We start from the raw sequence: 19,503 nt of genomic DNA on the forward strand, positions 1-19,503 counted from the left end.
CCAAATGAAGGTCACCACGGTAGTCATCCTCGGCCTCTTCATGTCACGTCCAACTTCTCTCCTGAATATTTCTATTGTTTTCCCAGAATATGCAATTTAAGCTGTATTATGAATGTCACAGACCTTTGTGCCCCTGCTGAGTAAACACGCGAACCTTTGCACATTCCATTCCTCCTACATTTCCTCTACTTGACTCCCTCCGAGTTGCTGATTCCATACTTCCGTTGCACACACATTCTGCTACTACGTACTCTGCTCACGTTGCAACTTTATCACTGCACTACTTATCTGTTCCTGCTCGTCTTATTCAACCATACTTAATCTAATTTAAATAATCATATACAACCAACTTTGCTTACCGATCTACCATTAATTAATGAATCACTTACCAATACCATTTAAACTGTGCTGCCTCTCTTATTATCCATCCATCATCACCTTTCATACTTAACACTCAATTCCAGTCTTCAATTACTTTACATTAACAATACACATTAAGATACTTTCACTTCAATAAATGCCATCGTTTAAACTTTGCTACCTTTCTTAACATCGATCCATCATCATCACCTATTCATACTTAACACTTCAATTCCAGTCCTCATTTATTTTACCATTACAATCATCTAAACTTCGCTACTTCTCTTATCATCCATCCCTCGAACTCCACAATCCATCCATCTTATTCCAGGCCACACTTACTTCAACAATTACAACACACATATATACACCACCATTTGAATAAATACCATTTAAACTTCATTACCTCCCCTCATTTCCATCCATCAAACTCAAATTTTGCTACCTCTCTTATCATCCATCCATAATCCATCCATCTTGTACCTACAGATACCATCACTTCAATAACAATTATACTACACATACAGGCACCATTACTTGAGTAAATACCATCTGAACTTCGCTACCTCTCTCCTTCTAGGCCACATTTACTTCAACAATTACAATACACATACAGACACCACCATAAACTATGCTACCTCTCTTATCATCCATCTATAGGCAAACCATGTTACTTACTACAGTTACTTGACTTTTTACTTCTTGTAATTACTCCTTCTTCCATTTTTCCCTTTTTGTCCCATAGCTCCTTCAAACTCAAGCTTCTCCCTTTAATCACGGCACTTCTTAGTTCTGCTTCCTCCCTCAAACCATTATTCTCGCTCCGATTCTGTCCACTTATCTTCCCCTGTGATTCTTTTTCCATCATCTCTTCCTGCATCCTGCTTTCTTCCCTCGTGCAGACCTCCGACACTGGTTCGTCCATTAATTTCCTGGCTACTTCCATCCTCCTTGCATTTCCTTTTTCTTCAGCTCTTTTTACGATCGCTTCCCAGGAACCCCATCTACTCAGTGTTCCTCCCTTTACAGTATGTACATCAGCCCTGGTAGTTTCTTCTTGCCTCAAACTCTCAGCCCTGCTTTTTTCTTCTTGCCTCACATCATCCCTGGTAGTTTCTTCTTGCCTCGAGCTCTCCTCCCTGCTTTTTTCTTCTTGCCTCAAACTCTTTTGCCTCGAACTCTCAGCCCTGCTAGTTTCTTCTTGCCTCAAACTCTCATCCATTAATTTCAGTTTCGATATTGTCCACTTTCAGGTCCAATTCCTGTCGCTCACCACAACTATCTGACCACTAATATACGCTTTCAATCCCTGAATTTTTGCTTTCACAAAATGTTTCTTGAGAATTTTAAAATTCCTACTCTCTTCTCTTCCGAAATCTCTCTTAACTCTAATGTTCTCACACTGTAGATTACCAGCGTTCCTTGTCACTATATCTGCGATCAATGAAGATAGCAGCGACACTTATGGGCCTGTGCCCTCCCACCTTGCCAACTCTCTCCACATTGTCTATATCTACCTCACTGAAATTTATTTTCATTTTCTTTTGTATGACATCTACCACTTTGTAAATAATGTCCACTTTAGATTCTGTCTTTTCTTCCTCCACCCCATAAATAAATATGGATTTCTTCTTACGCTCCTGTCTGCAGACTTCAATTTCTTTCTTCAGGTTTACCATCTCTTTTTCCATATTTTTTATTTTCTCTCTTAGTGACACCAGTTCTTTCTCGCTGCCTTCTATCACCGCCTTCGTATTTTTCATATAATCCTGGATCCACTGTCTCATCTTTTCTTGCTCCTGGACTTGTTCTTGAAGCATCTTCTTTAATTGCTCAAACGGACATACCTCCTGTATTACTTCTTTTACTACTTTCCTCATAGCCTCTACGTCTACCCAACTCATCCTATCTATCTCCTTGCCGACCGCTTGACCCTACCGCTTCCCCACCCCTACTCCACTCCACTCAGCAGGCGCACGCCACACGATACGTCCGTCCTCCTTACTGGCTTAAGCTAGACTCTACTCTCAGATCTCATGTCTTATAACACTATCATAGGCCTTTTCTATATCCAGGAATACAATGACCAAATTCTTAGCCCGCCTGGTGGCCATGATCGTTAAGGCGCTGAAGTCTAAAACGGTCTAACACCGAGGTTAGCCGGTTCGAGTCCCGTTGGTCGAAAAAATTTTCACCATCAGAATGTTGGCCGGCAGGGTAGGGGAGGTGGTGGTACACAATTTCTAATCACTAGATTGCGTGCCAAAAGCCTGGATTAAATTCCAAACCTCTCCGCAGTGCTCATATGGAGTGAGGGCATATGACGCTGTTGATGGTGATTCGTCCGTCGGATGGGGACGTTAAGCCTTGAGCAGACCCCTTGGTGCTATTCGACAGGAGTAGGCTATGTGCCGGCACCGGGTTTCACCCTCTCCCTACTATCATATATCACGTCATTCATTTCATCTCCCATTAACTCCTCTGATGAGGTTGACGTCAGGAAGGGCATCCGGTCATAAAAAACCGCCACGACAAATTCATCTCACCTCATACCCGACCCCGTAGGGAAACGGGACAAGGGTTGGACAAACAAACAAACAAACAAACAAACAAACACAATGACCAAATTCTTGCCCTTCTCCCAATATTTTTCCATCAGCATGCAGGTGCTAAAAATTAGATCCATTGTTGATCTGTTACTTCTGAATCCATATTTCTCCTGCTCTGATTAGTGTTATATAAAGGATGATTGTCTTGGTTGTACTTTCTCTTAAAACAATAATCACCACAACCACCACCCATTTTCACTCCAGGCAAAAGCTTGGGCCATACCTTAATTCACGCTATGGGTGTTCCCTTTCCATTCCCAGTCCTTTCCTGTCTCGGCATCATCATAAGAAGCCGCTGTTGATGGGGGGGTGCTAGAATACAGTACATCCACGGCACTCCCTGCCTGTCATAAAAGGTGTCTAAAGTGGGGACCAGGGCTCTGAACTTTGTGACCGCTCTTCCCCTAGGTGAGCCTGGTACTGCTGTCACATTCCTTACCTTCACTTTTCCTATCTGATCTCACTTTGTCAACTCTTCTTCTTTTCTGATCCCAGAGGTATTCCAATGTCTTTCCATTGTTGCATCTTTCTTTGGCTGGTACCTTCATTTTTTCAATGTTTCAGACCTCTTCCAATTTCCTTAATAGAGGATGGTTGCCCAGTTGAACTTTCTCTTAAAACAATAATCACCACCACCTGGATGTGGTATCGGTGGCTCATGAGGAGTTTTACTGAACTCTGTTTGCTTTTCTCTGGCTAAGTGGAGATATTCACAAAGTTAAAAAGTTATCTGTCGGCTCCTACTTAATGGACTGAGATAAAATAAAGTGCGGTAAAATTCTGCATGTCACTACTTCAATAACAATACGTTTCATAAACAATGGATTAACAGTTTTTTTGTTTATTCAATTCAAACAGAACAAGAAATAGAACATTAAAAAATGATGAATATTGTATCAGCATTGAACTCTCTCAAAAATCATGACCAAATAAAAAAAAATGTTCAGACAGACATTATATTAATTACATTTAATCTTTTTAGGTTACATGAATAAAACTGCAAACCAGATAACCTGCAGATGAATAATTAGGAGTTTACCATGAAAATGAAAACAAGGTTCCTTTTGAGAGACAGGTCTAAGTTTGATGGAAAAATTATACCAATTATTTGAGGTGAGTCAGAATGAAACATAGTAAGTTACGTAAGTAGGAGTCCTTACGACACAGTGGCAGGATAATCATGTGACTGGACTGCAGGAAGTATTATCTAAATAAGTGAGAAAAAAAGTAGAATAAATTGTGAAAACTGTAAGGGTATCATGCTGCTGGGTTGACTCAGACAGTAGAAGCGCAGACCTTCTGAGAGAAAGTTGGTGGATTCCATCCCAGCTCAGTCCGGTGCTCAAATATCGGTAAATTCACAGATATGTACAAGATCTATGGGATAAAATTCCAACAACATGGTATCTGCGTGTACCATAACAGTAAATCTTCTGGTAAGAAAGCCAAAGAAACAGATAGAGAGCAGCGACTTATCATGTAAACAAGCATAGATAAACTTCTCATAAAAGAAAGACATCGTTTCAAAATTTTCAGCAGCAGCCTCAGTTGAGGACAGAATTTTGAAAAAGATCATTTTTATGTATTCTTATTTTCCTTTCCTCCCTTTTATTTCTTAATTTAATTTTAGCTGATTTACTTTAGTTAATAGATAAATATTTTATGTCATTTTTATATTTTCAAATCTTTTATTTTGTGTCCAGAAGGTACTTTAATAAGCTTTCATTCTCATGTACTTTCATATTCATAAATAAGGAACTTTTAATACAAACAAACAAAATGCAAAAAAAAATCAAGGCAATAACACAAAAATTCAGGGACTGCAAACTCCAGGTAAGCCACGCAGTCTAGCTTTTACAACCATATGTAACACCTAACATGGGACATGGAAAAGAACTAATTAGTAACAACTCAAGTCATATATATAAGAACAGGAATACATAAAGGGATAAAGATGTCAGAACAGTCTAGGATAGGGTTGCCAGGTTGTACGTTTTTCCAGTATTCTTATGTTTTGTTCCTGTTAATTTAGCCTAAAGATTTTTATTTACCCATACAGCACTTTGAACCATGCTTATCGCATGTTCCACGATTTGACATTTAATTATGTGAATGGCTTCCTTCAGTTTTGTCTTTCAATGTTTACATGTGTCAGTCTAATGACGTCCAGTAGGGAGCAGCACACGCTATGTTTTTATCTGTGAGGTCGTTCGTTTTGCTGAGCGATAATTTTTACTCTGTGGAGTTCTTCTGCTGTTCTATGTGGGGCAGATACTAACAATGGCTGCCGCTATGTTCGGTGTGGCATTTTTATGCCTCAAATATTCATTTAATGTGTTCAAGCCTGGACCTTTCACGCTAACTGCTATTCGATTTTACCATTGATAATCACAGGTACGTGATAGTTGGTTTATATTTAAATTTGGTGTCGATTTATTCCCGTATGTTACGGTCGATGGCATACATCTTTCCGCTCCGTCATACGATGTGCTTTGAATGAATGTATTTGTGGTCTTGTTGTTATAATTGAAAAAGGGTCTCCGTGGTTATGATTTGGTGCGCTGCGTGCTTTAATACTGCGTGATCCTCATGATGTGCCCCTTGTCTCGACCGCAGGAGAGACCAATCCAGGTTGTACAAGGCGCAACATGCCAGTGATGTGAATAAAGTAATGTCCAATTCTGACCTTATGTGTAATTGCACGCCGCACGCAAACATTTGAGTACGTGAGACCCACTGATAATGACCGTGGAGTCATAATTTATGGTTTGTATTTGACCACGAAATCTGAACGGCCGTTCGTGTTTTATTTTCCCGATACCCTCATTGTGTGTGCGTGAATGTGGTATGCATGTAAGTTCGAATGTGTGGGAGAGGAAAGGTTGGTATGCCGATGACCTGTTGTATTTGTCTTTCAAATTCTGCGCCTTGTTTGGTTTTCAGCGCAGAGCTATATTTATTTATTATTCATGGCTGATGCTCAGCTTGAGTACCCGCCATGTTGGTTTCATATTTGCGCATGGGCGTACCTATTGTATTCTTTGGGTCTTGTCTCGGCTTTGATTGGTCCATGGAGGCTGTGCCCAGTCTCATCTGTCGTTATTCTTATCTGCCTTTTGTTCCCCGGCACGGCTTATTGTTATGCGAACTTTTCGCATTGTTAGTTGCCTAATGAATACATGATGCAGTGCCTTGGATATTTGAATCTTGGTAGAACGGGCGACCTAGTTGAATAGTTTATGATGAAAGGAAGCTGCTGGTATTGTAATAGCGATGTGTCGAGGAGCAGTGAGCATTTTAAATTACGTATCATTTTTTTTTGAAGAGTATTAGTGAGTTTTCACGCCATGTTTCAACTATGTGAGAAAGAACAAGGTACGTCCATCAGTAATACGATGAATTTCCCTATTTATTTTGTGTGATTTTCTTTTCTTGCTTTAATTTTTCTCTCATATTTATTTAATAAATCCCCTGGTTTAAACCATTTCTTCTTTTATTTCTAATAGAGGTAGTCTTGCCCTTGTTACCTGATTACAAGGGGGGGTTTTCAGCTCAGGGTTATGTATGCGCCTTGCCCAGTCGACACGATCCGGGCCTCAAATATTGTTCCCCGTGAATATTTCACTAAGTTATTGCTTGAATCGCTGATTTATGTAGTGATAGATGGGGAGGGTGTGGCTCAACTTTCTTCCATTAAAAAAAAAAAAAATACTTGGCACTGGCTTATAGTAAAATCCATAACAATTCTTCTTCCTAATACAACAAAAATACATTGTTATTATTGCCTCAGTTATGCAAGTTTGGATTGTGGAAATAAATTGATGTCATGTATATTCACAGATTCAGAAACAGCTGTAAAATGTTTCTGTGGCAAGATGAAGGCAGAAATATTAGTGAAAAACATATTAGCATCTAAAAGTATCAGTGATTTTGTTAATATCTTGAAATAGACTGAAAGTATGAAGTGGACTGATGTTAGAAACAGATATTCACCTGAACTCATAAAATCAGAGCTTCAAGTTATAATAAATTTTGGCATGCCCTGCAAAGAATACAAAAGAATATTGCTACATAAAATTAAATCAGTTTCAAAATACCAAGGTGCTACAAAGCAATAGGGTTTAAAACATAAATGTGTGTGAGTTTTGATCGAAAATGGCATTTAATAAAAATTATGAAGACATGAATTATTAAAAAACATGTCAATAAAAAATCTTCCTTTTTTAATTTTTTAAAAAGTGGTATTCCCAGACTAGGAAGAGGAGACGAGAAACATGAGAACACTAAAGGGCAAGGAAATCTCCACAAGACTCTGTTCTCAATGATCCCAGTTCTTTTACATCCATTCCTTCTCATTCCCTGACGAGCTTGTTTCTACTTCCCAACTTCATCAGAAAGACAGACGTCAACTTGTTGAGGGGTCATGTTGACAGATTCCCAGTCTTGATGTTGGAAGTGAAGACTAAAGAGAAAGCTGTTTTAAGATAGGAAAAGAGAAGTACAGGCAGTAAAAGACAAGGAACACAGGACAAAATTTTTTTTTTTTTTTTACAATTTCTTTAACGTCGCACCGACACAGATAGGTCTTACGGCGATGATGGGATAGGAAAGGGCTAGGAGTGGGAAGGAAGCAACCGTAGCCTTAATTAAGGTACAGTCCCAGCATTTGCCTGGTGCAAAAATGGGAAACCACGGAAAACCATCTTGAGGGCTGCCGACATTGGGGTTCAAACCCACTATCTCCCGGATGCAAGCTCACAGCTGCGCGCCACTAACCACATGGCCAACTCACCCGGTAGGGCAAACACGAACACTCTCTTCACACCCACACTGATCTGTCATTATTTATCTCATGTGTTCCTATCGTTCTGTACACGACTTCATCTTATTATATTCATATTAGTGGACCTGTGCTCCTCCACGGCATTTGTTATAAACAGGTCAGATAACACTTCTTGATATGTCTGTCAGTCACATTGTTTTGCCTGCCCTTTACAGTAGTTTTATGAACATTTAATACCGGTACAAATAAGTGATTCATTCGTAATGTAGTTTACTGCACTTCTTTCCATACGATATTCACTGTGTTTTGTCCATTCGGGCGTATCTGAACGTTAACATTTTCAACCGATCTTGCCCGAGATAGTGCAACATACAATTGGCCGTGACTGAATACAGGTTCGCGTAAGTAGACACCCACTTCTTCAAGAGTCGATCCCTACGTTTTATTAATGGACCTACCGACTGTCAACTGTCTTCTCTTAGCAGCATGCAAGTTATTAGAAACGTTCTGCCACCTGTTGAGTATAAGTATTTAGAAGCTGGGGAAAGTCAGAGAATCAAAGAGTATCTAGCAGAGAATAGTATTCTCCCATGATCAGAAGATGTGTATACTCTCTGGCTTGACAGATAGTAATCAAACATGGTTGGATGCAATTACATTATTAAGGATGAAAATAATATATGAGGGTCGAGTCATAAGTCATGGCAATTATTCTTTTTTCTTGCGAACAGGAGATAACACGGAAAATCTAAGATATGCATTTGGAAATATAGGGCACGTACTTATGCATAGTGTTCCAGTATTCCACTGTGCGTTGCCAGTGCTGGGGCAGGCGCTGAATACCATTCGCTGCATGTGTATCGCTAACGTGTGACAGCTCTCTCTGAAATGTTATGATGATGTCCTATTTGTTAGCAAACCGTTGTCCACGTAATGGCTTCTTGATTTTGGAGATTAGATCATAGTCATATGGGCTCAGATCAGGTGAATAAGGCGGATGTGGAAGAACCTCCCATCCCATGGACACTGGTGAGGCAAATCGGCAGTTGATACTCTACCTCGTTTGAACCTCTCCACCCACCTCGCCACTGTTCTATACGGCATGGTATGCACACCTACTGCTTCCCGCAGCTCTGCATGGCATTGGCGTGCATTTCTGCTGTGGAGAACTGATATTTTAATATACGATCCTTGCTCCTGCTTGTTGGCTTCCATTTTGTGTTGCTCTCTCTCACACACTGAACTTGGGGGCATGCTTAGACCCACACTGTTGTTTACATACACCATCTAGTGGCATCATACGCAAGTACATACCGTACGTTTCCAAATGCATATCTTAGATTTACCGTGTTGTCTCCTGTTAGCGAGAAAAAAAATTGTTGCCATGACTTATGACTCGACCTATGTATATATATCAGAATAGTAAAGAAAGTGTTAATCGCTTAACTACCCGCTAAGTACAGAATGTATTGCACCCTAGGGCAAGCTTTCTGCTGCAGTTATGGGAGCGGTCATTTAGTGATTTGATTTTAGGATTACTCAAAGCTGACTGAACCTAGAGACTCATGATTCACCGGCAGGTCATTTTTTTTTGCTAGTTGCTTTACGTCGCACCAATACAGATAGGTCTTATGGCTAGGAAAGGCCTAGGAGTTGGAAGGAAGCAGCCGTGGCTTTAATTAAGGTACAGTCCCAGCATTTCCCTGATGTGAAAATGGGAAACCACGGTAAACCATCTTTAGGGCTGCCGACAGTGGGATTTGAACCCGCTATCTCCCGGATGCAAGTTTACAGCCACGCACCTCTCACCGCATGGCCAACTTGCCCGGTCCGGCAGAGTCAGGCACGCCACCCCTACACCAAGGGGCCGGGGAATACATTATATTACTCAAACAAAAATATTTAACTGAATTATTTCTGTGTACACCAGATCTACTTGTAAGTACACAAATAGCAATTTAAATTTTTATAGCATGGAGTAATTGTTCAAACATGTTTGATTATTTGGTTGTATATGATAATGTGCCAGCTCTATGGTCAAGGGGTAACAAGACTGCCAATACAGCCAGATGGAATTACAATCAGTAAATAACTTACATTTCTTAATGTGTTATATTTGACTCTAGAAAATATTTGATTCTGGCCATCAGTAGTTTGGAGTATGAAGGAGAGGCTAAAATCACGAAGACTGAACACTCGCTGAAAATGGATAGAAAGAGAAAATCATGTACAGAAGTGGAGAGGAGAAGGTTGGATAGCACTGACAAGGAGAGGCCACACCCTGTGTCCAATCAATTTCAACAAGCTTCAGTGTGTGTGTGCTGGCCCTGTGGTGAAGGGGTAGCGTGCCTGCCTCTTACCCGGAGGCCCAGGGTTCGATTCCCAGCCAGGTCAGGGATTTTTACCTGGGTCTGAGGGCTGGTTCGAGGTCCACTCAGCCTACGCGATTAGAATTGAGGAGCTATCTGTCGGTGAGATATTGGCTCCGGTCTCGAAAGCCAAGAATAACGGCTGAGAGGATTCGTCGTGCTGACCACACGACACCTCATAATCTGCAGGCCTTCGGGCTGAGCAGCGGTCGCTTGGTAGGCCACGGCCCTTCAAGGGCTGTAGTGCCATGGGGTTTGGGTTCAGTGTATGTGTTGGGGGATACTCGACAGTAACTCGTGTGTATGGGTGTAGGTCAATACGCTTTCGTTTAAAAAAAAAAAAAAGGAAGACAAATGTCATGACACAAGATTCGCTTCGGACCAAGTGGAGGTGATGGAACACTAAAAGATGAAAAAAAAAAAAAAAATTACTTTAACATGTCAGGTCCGCAACGTAATAATTTTTGAAATATTGATGAATCCCCGATTCCAATGCAACACATATATGCTTGGAAAGTTACACCGCAGTCAACTGGAGTGGTGACCAAGTGGTCACTGTACTTTTCTGTGAACCTCAAAGACCTTACTTCGCGTCTCGTTGCAGCTATGTTTCTTATACAAAATGAATTAATATTTGAGGGAATGTAAAGATAAAAATGCTGACAAAAATATTGTGCAAATTGAATTACACTCTACCTGAAATTAATATTAGGCCTAAACGTTCTCACAGTAACTTCTGGACCTTGTACAAGTTGAGGTAGAAAATAAAGTTCACTAGAGTTTGCCTATCTTTTTATTTGAGTTTTTATCTTCACGTTCCTTCAAATAGTCATTTATTTTGTACATAAAATATAACTGTGATGAGACTTGAACTCAGGTCTTCGAGGTTTGCAGACAAGTACTGTGATCACTCGGGCACTGCTCTGGTTGACTGCAGTGTAACACTCCAAGAATATATGTGTTGCATTGGAATCGGGGCTTCATCAATTATTCAGAAATAATTAGGTCGCGGACCCGACATGTTAAAGTAAAATTTGTTCGCCTTTTAGCATTCCATCACCTCCTCTTGGTCCGAAGAGGAACCTGTGTCATAACATTTGACCCCACTTCTTTCAAAAACGAAAGCATATTGACCTAAACCCTTATACACAAGTTACTTTTGAGTATCCCCCAACACGTACATTGAAGCTTGCTGAAATTGGTTGGATGCAGGTTCTGGCCTCTCCCTGTACGGTGAGGTTCGTTCAACACCACCCTCTTCAATGTGCTAGATGAGTTAAATGATGATGATTTTTTAAAATTTTGCGTTGCGATTTCTAGCCAGGTGCAGCCCTTGTAAGCAGACCCTCTGATGAGGGTGGGCGGCATCTGCCACGTATAGGTACCTGCATGTTATTGTGGTAGAGGATAGTGTTATGTGTGAGTTGCAGGGATGTTGGGGACAGCACAAACACCCAGCCCCCAACTATTGGAATTAACCAATGAAGGTTAAAATCCTTGACTCGGCTGGGAATCGAACCCGGGACCCTCTGAACCGAAGGTCAGTACACTGACCATTCAGCCAACGAGTCGGACATGATGATGTGATGATGATGGTGGTGGATGATGGAAAACATCAGTCCAAACAATGGCCACTCGTCATTTCTCTCCTGAAGTCCTTGATAAGTTATTCAAAATATGAAGGTTCACATGGGGTATTCCAGGTGTGGAATTTGATGACTTCAGTCGCCATTGGGCAGAGAAACCTCAACAATCCTCTCCTTCTTCCATTCCGTTTTCATCAGATTGTTGAGGTGCCTGTAGCGCTGGACTTGGACCAGCAACGAAGACATTCTAAAAACAGAACAAAAAAGAACATAACACTAAGTATGGATCTCACAAGCCAAGCATTAGTCACAAATATTTTAAAACAGTTCTCATGAAATCATTAAGGTTATATGGATTTCGATTCTCCTATGGAAACTGCATGCCGTGACAGGCAACTAAAAGGGGCCCCAGCGGCTCTTAACTTGGGAGCATAGGTGGATGACCACAGGGATCTTCAGCTGAGTCTTGACATTGCTTCCACTTACTTATGCCAGGCTCCTCACTTTCTTCTATCCTATCTGACCTCCCTTGGTCAACTCTTGGTCTTTTGCGACACTGATGGTATTAGGCTCGCAAATCCTAGGGAGTCTTTCATTTTCATGCCCTTCGTGGTCCTTGTCTTTCTTTTGTCAATGCTTTAATTTTTTTGTCTCTGATTAGTGTGATGATGATGATGATGATGATGATGATGATGATGATGATGATGATGATGATGATGATGATAATTGTTTAAAGGGGCCTAACATCGAGGTCATCGGCCCCTAATGGTACGAACTGAGATGAAATGGAATGAAAAATTAAAAGTCTAAAATTCTCCACTGACCAGAATTCAAAACGTGAGAACGAAGAATGAATGGATGGACATGAATTTAAAACAATCAGTGGATGCGACCCGCAATGCCATACATTCACAGAAACTGATGTAAAAGAATAGGATTACTGACCAAGGGACTGCTGCTATAGCATAACACTGAATCGATGATGCTTGCAGTCTAAAGGGGATCAAAAATCCAAGTTATCGGCTCCTCATAACAGTACTGATCACTAGGAAAGTATTTGCCGTGTTGCAGTACTAATCAAAAGTAGCAGAGACTTGCGGTATTCCACACATTATTGTACTACTCACAGGTTATGAAATTCGACATATAATACAGACCTATGTTTTTCTCACTTTGTGGTGCCATTTACAGGCAACGCAAACCTATGGTGTTCATCACACAAGAGTACTAACCACAGGGACCTTCCCCTATCCCTGGTGTTCCTCATATAGTGGGTACTAATCATAGGCAAGGCAGAACCATGGTAGCTATCATCCCATGCTCCTGCTCATATGGTGGTACTAATCACAGGTACTGTAAAAGCGGACCGCACGGTGCTTCTGTGTGCTACTAATCACAAACCAATTTGGTACCTAATATGGGTCACTTTTACGCGCAAGTAAAAGTGACCCATGAAGTTCTCCGCATGGTGGTACTAATCACAAGTAGTTTCATGGTTCCAAGACAATCATCCCTTGGTCGCCCCTTTTAGTCGTCTCTTACGACAGACAGGGGATACCGCGGGTGTATTCTACATGTGCGTCCCCCACCCACAGGGGGTAGTGTGTTTGGTCCACGAGAGGTAATTTATTTCCCTCAAGTCCGCCGGCAAGCCGGTTAGGACCCCCCTATCCGCCACCTGGGACGTGCCACGTGGGAGTATCACCTCTCTCCCTGCTACGCCAGCGTAGTAGGTTCATGGACTGATTAGTGTTATTAGAGGATGGTTGCCTAGTTGTACTTCCTCTTAAGATAATAATCACCATTACCACCTCTACCCCCACCACCACCTCCTGCATGGAAATTGAAATATTTGTCTTGAGGTGGTATTGGATTTTGGCATCAATATTTACATTTTCTGAGAGATAGCTACCGAAGTAAGGGGAAGTGTTCAATGTTCTGCAGAACTTCTTCTTGAACTGTGACTGTAAGGCTCGTGGTAATGGAGCTGGGTGCAGGTTGGTGAAGGATCTGTGTCTTCTGGATATTAAGGCTTAGACCAATGCTCATGTATACTTCATCAAACACATTTAAATTTGTTTGTAAATCTGTTTCTGAGTTGGCAAGAACAACATTGTCATCTGCATATTGGAGTTCAATAATGGAGATGTGGATACTTTGGTTTTGGCTCGTGGTCTACTGAGACTGAATAAACCTCCATCACTCCTATATTCTATTTCTATGCCCTTTGGTAGTTTTCCATCAGCAAGGTGAAGTGTAGCTCCAACACATATTGAGAACAAAGTGGAAGCTATCACGCAGCCTTGCTTCACCCTGCTGTGATTTCAAAGTTCTCTTGAGGATTATTGTTGAAAAATAAAACTGAGCCATTCATAATATTGTGCAGCAATCTAAGAATGTTAAATGTACTTCAGAGATCTGTTTTAACTGAGTCAAATGCTTTGACAAGATCTATGAATGCCAGTATACAAGACTAATTGATGTACCCGTGCTTTGCTAGAGAATTCTACATTGTATACAGAAATCTGGGTTAGGTAGTTTACACGTTGTGATTAAGATTGTATTAAATTGCATAGCTCTTAACGTTACTCAAAAAACGCGACGGGGAAGTCACCAAATGTCTTTTCTTATGTGAAGACTGGGTTAGGGAATTTTCATTGTAATGGTAAGCCCTCTTGCCTAACATCAGTCACAATCAACTTGGGGAGTTTTCATTATAATGACAGACACTCACACTCCATCTGCCTTTTTAATCCTCAGAAAGACTGTCCTAGTGGTTTTACCAACTGGAATCAACATAGGTCATTATAATGACGCCAGTATGAATGTCGTGATTAAAAGCAATACTATCATATGAAATACTCGATCAAATGAAAAACCACACATTTTCTCACTTTAAACAAACAGTACTTCGCTGCCGAACTAACAGTCCAAAATTCCACAGCTGGAATGACCAGGCCGCAGACAGCTAGAAGCCGTGAACACTTTTTAATTTCGAGGGGTGGGGCGAAAGGTGTAGAGTACCAGGGCAAATTATATGCTCTTTTACTCATCTGTTTTATAGGAGTACCCGATTAATCGCAAAATATCAATTCACTACACTGGTGGGGGGAAAAACTACCTGACTTGGAGGCAAATTTGCTGTTAATTTGGAATAAAATGAGTGTAGAATTTTAAAAAAGTGAAGAGGAAGAAGCTTTTCTTAAGAAATGGCTCTTTTCAAGGTTGAATTTTGAGTTATTTAGTGAATTGCAGTGCTATAATTTGGAATAGGCCAAAACTGTAAATCTAGACCAGGTCATAAGTGAGCCTCTGCCATTATTCCGTTATGTGTGCACACTGATCATTCCAATCAGCGTGTCAGAGTAGGGCTCAAATAGCTGGAATACTATGATGAATCAGTGCGTTACGTACCAGCAGTATCAGAACCAGAGGAATGGCATGCTAAAGAAGATAATTATCTAATTCTCCTGCTACTTCCTGCCAATATTCAGGCAGGCTGTAATACTCGGTACGCAGCTGTAATCCCATCTATCGGAGATGAGTGGCAGCATAAGAGACAAAGAATATCACAACAAATAATGGTCACTGTAATGATATTGTTGATCAATTTTATAAGCTTTTGGTATTGTAGGCCTTCACATTAGTTTTCTTCCGACTCTGAAATATCACTCTTATCATAGTCGGTACGGTTAAACTGAACAAAACATAAATGATCGGAAATTGTATTCTCTATAACTTTTGTATTATTTATTCGTGACAGAGGTACCAATATATACAAGTATAACTTTCGTTATGTAGTACTTTTCGATAGGACCAATAACATAGTTATTTAAAAATTAAATTTTATTTACCTTCCCCTAAACTACCATTTCATTCAGCGTGAATACATTTATTTTATAGCTTAGAATGTCGCTTCTTATTCCCCAATTCTATATATCGATTTTCATTAAATTCTGTTTACCCATTTTCTCGTGGCTCGGAGTTGATATGAACTTAGCAACAAAAATACAAATTCATGAATATCTCTGTTATCCTAGCTGGTACGGTAAAAACGTATAAGACATAAATGATTGGAAATTTAATTCTATATAACTTTAGTTATGTAGTATTTATCAATAGGACCACTAATACCAAACCCCATGGCGCAACAGCCCCGAAGTGCCATGGCCTACCAACATAAATATTTGAGAATTCATTTTAGGCCTCCCCCTAAACTACCATTTCATTCAGTGCGAATAAAATGATTTATAGCCTAGATTTTCATTAAATTCTCTTCAGCCGCTTTTTTGTGATGTGCGTACATACGTACATACATACATACATAGATACCGGTACATACATACATACATACATACATACATACATACATACATACATACATACATACAGAAATTACAGAAAAGTAAAAGGTCCATTTCCTTGTTACTGAGGACATGACCGATACAGAAATGTCATTATTTTTAAATTCTGAGCAATGTACAGACAAAACTCTTATTTTATACATATAGTTGGTGTTGTTCTTTGCACTTCTCTTGTGTCTGTCTATCACAGAAAATCATATCCATGGTACTGAGATTGGACTGAAACCCACATTTCAGGAAACAATTTTCAGCACAAGGCATCAGGCAGTTGGATAAAATCCCAACAAGTATTTTTCCAGCAACAAAGAGAAGGGTTATTCCACAGTAGTTACCATGGTCAATTCTGTCCCCTTTTTTGAAGATGGTAGTTTTTAGTGCATCTCTGATATCAGGAGGAATGGTTTCAGAGTTCCATAATTTGATAACAAGCATTAGTGTATGATCAGCAAGGATTCGGACATCTTCTTTGAAAAATTCTGCAGGATTTAATCTGATCCAGCAGCTTTATTGTTTTTAAGTTGCTTTATCAACTTCTTGTAAAGAGGGAACGTCACCAAGATGAGGTTTTGTATGTTTGTATAGAATTTTTGAGAGTGCTGCTTCATCGATCTGTGGATCCTTGTTTAAGAGTTTGTGGAAATGGTTCTTCCATCGGGAGTTAATGGAAGCACTCTCTTTCAGAAGAGTAGTCATCCCTAAATTTAAGTGGGTTTATGCCTTGAGTTGATAGGCTATGTATGGTTTTTGCTATGCTGAAGAAAGCCTGAGTGTTGTTAGTTTCTGCTAGATGTTTCATTTCTTGAAACTTCATCATTCATCATCTCTTTATGAGATCTTGAGTTTTTCTCTAGACATCGGCTTTCGTTTCTTAATATTCTTGTTTCCCAGAAGGTGAGCCAAGATATTTCTGCCAAGCCTAGTATGTCGTTCTGTTTAGAAGAGTCTGGATTTCTTGGTCATTTTCATCAAACCAGTCTTGAAGTTTGATCTCATAGTATCCAACTGATTCTTCACCAGCTGACAGTATTGCATTCTTAAATGTTGTCCAGTGTTCCTCAGAGCTTTCAGGAAATTCATATGGTAGCCTTTCAGGCAAGAGTTGCTGAAATTTTGCTTTAGTGTCACAATCCTTGGGGCAGTCTGTGTTCTTTTTGGATCTCGTTTCCTTCGTTGTAAATGAACGTGAAGATTCATCACAAATCATATCAGTCTATGGTCAGTCCAGCAGTCAGTAGCACTTACCCAGAACAGATACAAAATCTCAAGATCATCTCCACCTATACAAGTCGAATGGGACATCCCTGGGTAGTTGTCTTAGTAGATTTCCAGAAAGCATATGACTTGGCGGAGAGAGAGACCGATTTTCTTCACTCTGCAGGAACTTGGCCTTGATGAGAAGACCTTCAAATTAGTCCAGATCACCTTGAAGGACACCACATCTGAGGTCAAGTTTAGAGGTGAACTCTCTGAAAGCTTCCTTATCAGAACAGGAGTCAGACAGGGAGATAGACTCTCTTGCATTCTCTTCAACTGCATCCTGGAGAAGGTCATAAGGGAATGGACGGCAACATTACTGCCAGGGTGCAAGACAACCTTAATGTCTCATGCCTAGCCTTTGACTATCACCTCACCATACTAACAATATAGAGGAGGCTATCCACTACCTACAGAGTATTCAATGATGATGACGATGACAACAACACAACAATTCCCTGTCAATCCACCGCTGTTCACAGGAGTGAATAAGCTCTCACCGCCCACATGCATAAACACCACTGCTCAGCTGTCAACACAGTAAGCTAAATAAATCTATAGGCCGGTTGATGATGCCTGATTTAGGGGATGACATTAGCAATGATGAGTCAACTTACTACAGAATAATATGAAGAGGATAAATCTACCCCTCTGATACGGACCAAGACAGACAGTGGAATCACACAGAGGACCCTAACACTGGCAGAATAAACACTTGAACTATGAAGAGACGCTATTACAGTTTGCAGTTTAACCCTCAGCGGATGACTGTCGGGAATTTCCTGACATCCCAATTTCCTGTTCTGGATGTATGTCGGGATATATCTGCCACCTGTTTCCGCAGTAAATATATACGTGTGTGAAGCAGTTATGCGCGCTACTACTATCTATAGTTATTGTATAGAACCTTTAAGGAATGTCACAGCCTTCTAGATGCGTTAAAACTTTGTTTTATGAGTTTTATAGGTAAATAAAGAATGAGCTGTTGTTTACATTAATCAGCTGTGGAAATGGCGGCGCACAGACAGGGTAATGCTACCTCGTCTGATATAGCTTGTTTTTTAGATGAAATCGACAGTAGCGATGACGAATGATCAGTTATGGAAGTGAGTTTAATGTTTTTGACAGTGATGATGACAATTCTAGCAAAACAGAAGTAGTTGAAAGCAAGAATGAAAGTGATATAAATAGTAGTGAACAGACAATGGTTTGGAGAGTTTATTGCCCAGGTGATCCGAACTTTGTAAAGAAACCACACACTTCGATTAGTGGTTTCTCACCTCTCACAGATAATAAACCATCTACTCCCATTGAATTTTTTACACTATTATGTTACGGAAGAATTGGCACAACAATTTTTTTATGTCACTAACTGCTATGCAAGAGAAAAAATACAAATGAATGCTTCGAGAAGTACCACATGGAGAAGATATATAAATAGGAAAGAGGCAAACTGTCTTTCAACTACATGTTTATTGCTTATAGTGTGTATCTACACTGATAAATTAATTCATAATGTTGTGAGTCAGACTTTGTATCTTCATTATACCTTCATTGTAACTATACAGCTTTTACGAAGAAAAAAATACGACTAGTGCAAGGAAAAAAATTTGTCTGCAAAGGGTTAAGAAGAATATACACAGAAAAGTGTTGAATTGTGGAGATACATACATCAGCATTCTTCAGATCCTCTAACTCTTCTTTCTTTTTCCTGCGGAAGAAGCCAGCCTGAAAAAGGCAAACAAACAGCCTCCATTAATTCAGTTCTGAGTGAGACTCATGAGCAAAGCAAATTAATCATATCACAAGGTGACTCTTATAGAAATGAACCCACAAACCTACTTACAAAACAGATTTATCTATTTACTCGTATCAGGAATGCTATAGTATACAAAAATTGATATAAAGATAATTTCCTCATTAATCTTAAATAATAAAACAATGTACATAAATGAATATACAGCATGGTTGGAAACAATGTGAACCAAGTATATGAGCGTTAGAGCATTGGTCATACAGATAAGTAATTTCAAAAAATTATGTCGATATCTCGTGCTGTTGTCATTTTATCAGCCACTGAAGTTAGCCAATCAGATCACTTCGTGGACAAATTCAAATGGGCTGTATGAGGCGATGTTGTTAAATCTACATGTGACTTGGTCGGGCTTGAGAGCTCTG

General features: G+C 40.0%; 1 protein-coding gene across 1 annotated transcript in view; it reads right to left on the bottom strand.

Moving 5' to 3' along the window:
* Positions 1–6,657: 6,657 nt before the first annotated feature.
* LOC136884022 (integrin alpha-PS5) overlaps positions 6,658–19,503 on the bottom strand; it is a 156,085-nt gene continuing 143,239 nt past the window's right edge. Inside the window, exons 22-23 of the mRNA XM_067156026.2 lie at positions 18,997–19,053; positions 6,658–11,954 (exon numbers count right to left, since the gene is read on the bottom strand). Coding sequence (XP_067012127.2) covers positions 11,868–11,954; positions 18,997–19,053 — 144 coding nt within the window. The 3' untranslated portion in view covers positions 6,658–11,867. The remainder of the gene's footprint in view (positions 11,955–18,996; positions 19,054–19,503) is intronic.

Source organism: Anabrus simplex, chromosome 12 (genome assembly GCF_040414725.1).
Source record: "Anabrus simplex isolate iqAnaSimp1 chromosome 12, ASM4041472v1, whole genome shotgun sequence".
Classification (NCBI taxonomy): Eukaryota; Metazoa; Arthropoda; class Insecta; order Orthoptera; family Tettigoniidae; genus Anabrus; species Anabrus simplex.